This window comes from Cynocephalus volans, chromosome 12, assembly GCF_027409185.1.
Source record: "Cynocephalus volans isolate mCynVol1 chromosome 12, mCynVol1.pri, whole genome shotgun sequence".
NCBI classification, from domain to species: Eukaryota; Metazoa; Chordata; class Mammalia; order Dermoptera; family Cynocephalidae; genus Cynocephalus; species Cynocephalus volans.
Genome location: NC_084471.1, coordinates 66,814,508 through 66,822,585, shown reverse-complemented (window position 1 = coordinate 66,822,585; position 8,078 = coordinate 66,814,508). Strand labels below are relative to the sequence as shown.

The following is an 8,078-nucleotide window of genomic DNA, read 5'->3' as shown; positions in this document are numbered from 1 at the left end:
ATGCTAGGGTCTCTGGGGCTTTGGGCATTGTTTCCCACAGCTGTGCAAGGTAAGTGACTACTGGGAGGGGCAGGTTCTTTCCTACCCACCCAGTGAGAGAAGAGGTACCTGAAGCAGCAGCCATCCCTTTGGAAGAGTGGTGAGTGGGCTGGGTGAGTGACGGCAAAAGGTAGAGCCATGTGTCCCCATGGTGGGGGTCAGGTTCCAGGCCTCTGCTGATCCTGTTTCCTCCTGTGGCTTTACCATACTGACCCTGGGATATGAAATATGTTTTGTTTATCCTTTTGGCTATTGTTTTTGCCCCTGCATTTACTCTCATCTTGACTCCTTCCCTTTCCCCACCCTGGGACTCAGCACCCCCAAACAGGCGGACCTGTGTGTTCTTTGAGGCCCCCGGAGTGCAGGGAAGCACAAAGACACTGGGGGAACTGCTAGGTGCAGGACCAGGGCCCCCCAGGGTTATCCGCTGCCTCTACAGCCACTGCTGCTTTGGGATCTGGAACCTAACCCAAGACCGGGCACAGGTGGAGATGCAAGGTGAATGGCAAAGTATATGGCAGATGATAGCTAGGGTGGGAGACAGGCACATCCTGGGGTGTGGGTGGCAGCCAGAGGGAAAGAGGAGAAATGGAATGTGTGGAGGGAAAGAAAAGTCCATGTGAGATGGAAGGGGTACCTCTGATAGAAAAGGGATTTATCCTCTCTTCCAAGACTCCATTGAGGTCTCTCTCTTGTTCCCTCTTTCTCTCCTCTTCCCCTAATCCCACCCCATCAGGATGCCGAGATAGTGATGAACCAGGCTGTGAGTCCCTCCATTGTGACCCAAGCCCGCGAGCCCACCCCAGCCCCTACTCCACTCTCTTCACCTGCTCCTGTGGCACTGACTTCTGCAATGCCAATTACAGCCATCTACCTCCTCCCGGAATCCCTAGGACTCCTGACTCCCAGGGTCCCCAGGCTGCCCCAGGTAGCCACCCAGGGGTGCTGAAGCCCAGTGGGGGCTGGGGCCCAGGTTACGATGAGATATAAAACCAGGGCCAGTTCTCACCCTGCCCCCACCCCAAGCTTTTCTCCTTCTGGCCTTGAGAAGTTGGTTGCCCTGGTGACCAGGAGATAAGAGGGCTTGTGACCAGGGTGGGGGTGGGATGAGAAACAACCTCTCTGGGGAGGGGGAGAGCAACAGAGGGGGTTTGGGGCAGGGCTCACCAGCCTTTGTTCTTGCCTTGATGTCCAGGTGAGTCCATCTGGATGGCAGTGGTGCTGCTAGGGCTGTTGTTCCTCCTGCTGCTGCTGCTGGGCAGTATCATCTTGGGTACTAATTTGTCCCATCCCTCCCTTGTGGCCCCAAGACACTGCCCCAAAGCTCTGACCTTTCTCCAGGTACCCCTGACACCCATGGTCCTGGGATCTCTATAGTCTCTATAGTCTGACCCCCATTACCTCTCACAAAGCTCCCTTCCCACAAAGTCCCCTTTCGTGTCCCCATGCCTGTACACCCTGACCTTAAGACTTCTCTGTCGCAGCCCTGCTCCAGCGAAAGGCCTACAGAGTGCAAGGGGGAACAGAGCCAGAGCCAGACTCAGGCAGGGACTGGAGTGAGGAGCTGCCGGAGCTGCCCGAGCTGTGCTTTTCCCAGGTGCCTCAGGAAGGGAGGGAAAGTCTCCTCTGGGCACTCCTGGAGGCTGTGCTGGGGAGGAATCATTGCCCTGGTACTAGCTCAGAGGTCTGCACCCAGCACAGTGTCCCCCCCAGGTAATCCGGGAAGGAGGTCACGCAGTTGTGTGGGCTGGACGGCTGCAAGGCAAGCTGGTAGCCATCAAGGCCTTCCCCCCGAGGGCTGGGGCCCAGTTCCGAGCTGAGAGAGCATTATACGAGCTACCAGGCCTACAGCATGACCATATCGTCCGCTTTATCACCGCCAGCCAGGGGAGCCCTGGCCCCCTGCCCTCTGGGCCCCTACTGGTACTGGAATTGCACCCCAAGGTGAGGACCAAGGAATGCATTTGGGGGGGGTGAATCAAAGCAGTATATATTCACAATCTTAAATAAAGCCATTGTTAAAGAAATATCTCCAGACATAGCCCTCCAAACTCATTCATATATTCATTCAACAAATATTTATGAACTATATGTCCAGTTGTGCTAGGTGCTGGGAAAAACACACATAGTCCGTGCATTTACAGATTTTATAGATTAGCAGGAAAGACAGAAACGGATCAAGTGGACACAAAAATGTGTCAAATGTCTAGTGTGCCAAGTGCTAAAAGAGAGGACCATAGCACTATAGGAATAATAAGATGTGACTTGAGAGGGAGAACAATGAGCAATAAGAATGAAGAGGGACAGGGCCGGCCCGTGGCTCACTCGGGAGAGTGCGGTGCAGATAACACCAAGGCCATGGGTTCGGATCCTATATAGGGATGGCCGGTTTGCTCACTGGCTGAGCGTGGTGCTGACAACACCAAGCCAAAAAAAAAAGAATGAAGAGGGACAAGTCAGCAGGGGCTAGACCCACTGGCCTTATGCGCCTGCTGAAAATTTGGGGCTTTTGTAGTTTCTGTACCACTTCCTTTGTACTTTGTTCTAGGCATTGCACTAGGCAAATTTTCATAATTAGCCTTCACAAACACACTATGAGGTAGGAATTATTATCCACATGGAGCTCAGAAAAGGAAAGTCATTTGCCCAGGATCTATGTGACTCTGGAGGCTGACTCCTCATCATTGTGTTTACCACTTTTTTTGTGTGCCTTTCCTGTTTACCGCTCCATCAGGACTGCCTTTGTCCCTCTGTCCATGTGGAAGAGCTCCCCCCAATCCACTCCTTCACCTCATTGTAGTTCAGCCTCTTCAACCTGTTTCAGTGCCCAAATGCAGTAGCCCCTCCCTGGACTTTAGCAGCACCAACAGTTCTTCCACCTCTGAAATCTTGAATTCTGGCAAGTTCCCTCTTTGACCATGTACCCCCTGACCTAGCTCAGAAATCACTGGGGTTTTTTTTGTCTTTTTTGTGACTGGCACTCAGCCAGTGAGTGCATCGGCCATTCCTATATAGGATCCGAACCTGCGGCGGGAGCGTCGCCACGCTCCCAGCGCCGCACTCTCCCGAGTGCGCCACGGGCTCGGCCCAGAAATCACTGTTTTTATTTGTTTAACTTTCTCTGACTTCCCCAGGACTAAAGAATGACTTAAGTCCTTCTTCCTTTATGCCTCGTAGCACTCAGTTCATTTTCCCATCATGGGGTTTATTGCATTCTCTGCTTATATGTTATCATTATCTCTTACCTGTCCCTGAGCTATCTTGGTGTCTGACCACAATTCTTGGCACACTGAAGGTGCTCAATAATTGTTGAATGAGGGAGACTCTGTTGCTTCTTTCCCTACAATTCCCACTTTCTCCCCACCTGCTGCTCTACTATCCACCAGCTCTACCCATTCATGTCTGTACAGGCCTGACACCTCAGGCCAGGTGGCTCAAGAAGGATGCCCCTGACTAGCTTGCCCCATCTCCTCTGTTTCCGTCTTTGCCCCAAGTCTTCTGAGTCAATATGAGATGGTGATTAATAATAAGTAACCCTTAGGGCCGGCCTGTGGCTCACTTGGGAGAGTGTGGTGCTGATAACACCAAGGCCACGGGTTCGGATCATTATATGGTGATGGCCAGTTAGCTCACTTGGGAGAGCGTGGTGCTGACAACACCGAGTCAGGGATTAAGATCCCCTTACCAGTCATCTTTAAAAATAATAATATTATTATTATTATTATAATAGTAACTAGAGTTACTATTTTTCATGTCAATCTAACTGATACACATTCTCACTCTTCCACTGTCTGTTGTCTTGACCTACATCTGTCAGTGTGTCTGTCTGCTGGAGAGATGCAGGGGGAAGTCTGTCAATTGATCTCTGCTCCCTGGAATGGATCTACCACTTCCAGCTTTGTGTGCCATTCTCTTCTCTCTGCTTTTCCCCAGGGCTCCCTGTGCCACTATTTGACCCAGCACACCAGTGACTGGGGAAGTTCCCTGCGGATGGCACTGTCCCTGGCCCAGGGCCTGGCATTTCTACATGAGGAGCGCTGGCAGGATGGTGGGTGAGCAGGGAGTGGGAAGCCAGGGGAGTCATGAGCGATACTGCTATGTTTCTGATTTTCCCTTAGCTTGGAGGGGAAGAATTGGGTCAAAAGAGAGAAGAAGAAGATCTATGTCCCTTCAACCTTGGATTCCCCCACAGGCCAATATAAACCAGGTATTGCCCATCGAGATCTGAGCAGCCAGAATGTGCTCATTCGGGAAGATGGGTCATGTGCCATTGGAGACCTGGGCCTTGCCTTGGTACTCCCTGGCCTCATTCAGCCCCCTGCATGGGCCCCTACTCAACCCCGAGGCCCAGCTGCCATCATGGAGGTGAGTATTCTGGGTAAGGATGATGGTGGTGCTGCTGATGGAGATGCAACCTTTGCTATGGCAACAGTGCCACAGTACCTGTAGCATTTGGGACATTGCTGAATCTGTAGTTGGGGGGATGTTTCGTGAACCAGCACTGCAGTGAGGGTTGCCCCAGAGATGATTCTTGGCCCTTCACACCTTGCTCTCTAGGCGGGCACCCAGAGGTACATGGCGCCAGAGCTCCTGGACAAGACTCTGGACCTACAGGACTGGGGCACGGCCCTCCGGCGAGCTGATGTTTACTCTCTGGCTCTGCTCCTGTGGGAAATCCTGAGCCGCTGCCTAGATTTGAGGCCTGGTAAGGATGGGTGGAACAGTTCTTTTCCCTGGTGCTCTACCTGCCCATTCTAGGCTCACCTGTCTCCTGATCTGGTTCCCAGAAAACTCTGATCTTCTCCCCCTTGGCCTCTCTACCTGAGAGGCGCTCCAGGCCTAACTGACACCTGTCCCCTATACCTTCCCCAAGACAGCAGACCACCACCCTTCCAATTGGCTTATGAGGCAGAACTGGGCAGCACCCCTACCACCTGTGAGCTATGGGCCTTGGCAGTGGAGGAGAGGAGGCGCCCCTACATCCCATCTACCTGGTGCTGCTTTGCCACAGTAAGAAGACACAGGCTGGGGGGCTGGGGACCTGGAGAGTGGGGGCTGGGCATGGGCTTCAAGGACTTCTCTGCCAGGACCAGTACCTCTACTCCTATCTCCTCTCATCTTCCACCAATCTTGGTTCATGTTCACCTGGAACTGGGCAAACTTGTTCTGGTTCTCTTCTACCCTAAGTCTCACACAGTTCATTCCATCCACCTGAGACACACTCCTTCCTCCTGCTCAGCATTGCCCAATCTGTCCCTCTCCTCTCTACCATCAGTTAGCTCTGCTTCTCAGTCCCCTCCTCTAGCAAGCCCCCCCCGCCCCCGGCTTTGCTCCTGCCCTGAGCTCTGCCCCCAAGATGGTTCCTCTCCTGGTACAGTGAAGCCTAAATTTCAATCCAATAGTTTCTTATCCTGTCTTAGATATTTGTGTTTCTTCTGTGGCCCAATAAAAGCTAGTTCTAGGTATAAAGGGTTAAAACTGTGGCCTCACAGTGAAAGTTCAGGGTCTGCACAAATAATTTCCTAGCAGGATGCCCCTTCTCCTGCTACCTGGGTTGAATTTTCCACTGCACAAATGTCTGTTGGGTTAAATAACAGAAGCTGGGGCTGGCCTGTGGCTCATTTGGGAGAGTGTGGTGCTGATAACACCAAGGCCACAGGTTCGGATCCCTATATAGGGATGGCCGGTTAGCTCACTTTGGAGAGCGTGGTGCTGACAGCACCAAGTCAAGGGTTAAGGTCCCCTTACTGGTCATCTTTCAAAAAAAAAAATTTTTTTTTTTAAATTAAAAAATTTAAATAAATAAATAAATAAATAACAGAAGCTAGGCATTGTTTGCAGAAGACTCTGGTTACTTGAGAGGAAGGAGAGTAATTTCCCATTAGCATGGTAAGCTGTCAACCTGAATTAGCTCCTCAAGGTGGACCATATGGAAGGTACCCAGAGAGTCTCTCATAGGGAACAAGACTCAGAGGACTGGATTCCAGTGACCAGGAGAGAAGGGAGCCTCCAGGAAGGATCAGAAATGTAGTGTTGAAAACAGGGGAGGGGCTACCAGTTATTTCAGTTGGTTAGAGTGTGGTGTTAAAACACCAAGGTCAAGGATTTGAATCCACTTACTGGCCAACCGCCCCTCTCCAAAAAAGAAAAAAAAAGAAAATGGGAATGGTGATCATTGTCTGCACCACGCTCAGCCAGTGAGCAAACCGGCCATTCCTATATGGGATCCGAACCCGTGGCCTTGGTGTTATCAGCACTGCACTCTACCGAGTGAGCCACGGGCCGGCCTGGAATGGTGAACATTGAAGATACCTTTTAACTCTGGGGGTCAGTCAAAATCGTGGGATCAAGTCTGCCTCCCAGTCCTTCTTCCCAGGACCCCAGCGGGCTGAGGGAGCTCCTTGAGGACTGTTGGGATGCAGATCCAGAAGCACGGCTGACAGCTGAGTGTGTACAGCAGCGTCTGGCTGCCCTGGCCTATCCTCAGGAGCCCCACCCCTTCCCAGAGGGCTATCCACACAGCTGCCCACCTCTCTGCCCAGAAGACTGTCCTTCAACTCCTACCCCTGCCATTCTCCCCTGTAGGCCTCAGCTAAGTGCCTCCCACTTCAGTGTTCAGGAAGGCCCTTGTTCCAGGAACCCTCAACCTGCTGGCACCATTTCTCACGTGTAAATATGCAGCTTATGTGTAATCTGTGTACATACAAACATAAATATAATGACTGTATACCTGGTCTGATTTGCCTCACCACTGCCTTTCCCACTTGCTCAATCCTTGGATCCTCCTGTGGGCATCTAGTCCATGGCAGTTCCAATGAGTGACCAGGGTTTATTGACAGGAAAGTCAATAAAGTCAGCTTCTTGACTCATATCCTTGGGCCTTCTCCTTTCCTGTAATCCTGGGCCCCTCCTGTCTCTTTTCCTTTTCCTCCACCAGCGTTTATTTTTAAATGATGAGATCTCATGTTGGGCACTGGGAAAAGAAGGGTAAACACAATGAAGTCACTGCCCTGAAGGTGCTCAAAGACCTACAACTCACATTGTTGGAGACCTGTACAGTGTCCTGGGGGTAACAGAAGAGGCTTGAGCAGGAAGGCATCACAGAGCACAGGATGCATGAGTTGGGTCTTGACTGAGTGGGAGGTTCCCAGGAGCACTGAGGGCAGTAGGGTACTCCTGGCTCAGTAAGGTGTGATAACTCATGGTATAGGAAGAAACTACAGGTAATCGGGGTATGTGGTGGGGAGAGAGAGGAGGGGACATGGAGAACTGTAGGCAAGGCCATGTGAGCCCTGCTGAGAAGTTCTCCCTCCATTTCTTTTTTTCATGTGTGTTTTCTTTACTGGCTTTTCTTTCCCACCCAGCCATCTTTAACATTGGGTACCCCTTAAGGTCAGCCCAGTTGCAGGTACCTGATTTAGAGTCCTAGCTCAATTTCTAACTACCTGAGCACTGTTGGGCAAGTTACTTCCTCTGTCTAGCCTTCAGGTTTCTCTTTTGTCAAATAATGGTGTTAGAGGCCTTCTGGCTTAACTCCCAGAGTAGTGATGGTGATGCAGGGGCGGGGGTTTGACTTCACTACAAAAGGATTGCTTCCTGATCAGTGACCAACTAGCTCTACGTTTTTTGGACAAGTTACTTAACCCTCTAAATCTCACTTTTATCATTTGTAAAATATGAATATAAACACCTACCTTGCTTGCAGAGTCAATTCAGGGTGAAAAGGAGAGGTGACAGATCTTGCCCAGCACCTCGGTTTAGTGAACACTTTGTAAATAGCAGCAATCATGACTGAGCATTCAGATCATCTCCAGCCCCTTTCTGGCTTGGTTGTTCTAGAGTTCTGAGATTAGCCTCTGGAGAGCCTGTATACTTTCAAGCCCTAAGACTCAACCTTCCTTCAGACCCAGATCTCCAGTTCTCTACAAGACACTATTACTTGGATAGGTAGCCACCACCTGAAACTAAACATATCTTTTTTATTTTTTATTTTATTTTTAACATATCTTTTTTTTATTTTGCAGCAGGCCAGTATGGGA

The 8,078-nt window shown here is 50.8% G+C and overlaps 1 protein-coding gene across 2 annotated transcripts; it reads left to right on the top strand.

Annotated features, from left to right (window-relative positions):
• Nucleotides 1-6,712, top strand: AMHR2 (anti-Mullerian hormone receptor type 2). Of its 2 annotated transcripts, XM_063076220.1 has the most exons (11): nt 1-49; nt 355-537; nt 776-967; nt 1,235-1,312; nt 1,524-1,636; nt 1,753-1,983; nt 3,973-4,087; nt 4,232-4,404; nt 4,597-4,744; nt 4,913-5,049; nt 6,416-6,712. In XM_063076220.1, the coding sequence occupies exons 1-11, from the start codon at nt 1-3 to the stop codon at nt 6,710-6,712; spliced, it is 1,716 nt and encodes a 571-aa protein (XP_062932290.1). The 2 variants fall into 2 exon arrangements, with proteins under 2 accessions (XP_062932290.1, XP_062932291.1); XM_063076221.1 differs by lacking the exons at nt 4,597-4,744; nt 4,913-5,049.
• Nucleotides 6,713-8,078: the final 1,366 nt, after the last annotated feature.

What these genes read in the sequence shown, in the direction of transcription:
- AMHR2 (XM_063076220.1), top strand. Translation starts at nt 1, where the DNA reads ATGCTAGGGTCTCTGGGGCTTTGGGCATTGTTTCCCACAGCTGTGCAA. An exon ending in CCGAGCTGTGCTTTTCCCAG is followed by an intron (nt 1,637 to 1,752) that starts GTGCCTCAGGAA and finishes TGTCCCCCCCAG; the next exon opens with GTAATCCGGGAAGGAGGTCA. An exon ending in CCTGGTGCTGCTTTGCCACA is followed by an intron (nt 5,050 to 6,415) that starts GTAAGAAGACAC and finishes CCTTCTTCCCAG; the next exon opens with GACCCCAGCGGGCTGAGGGA.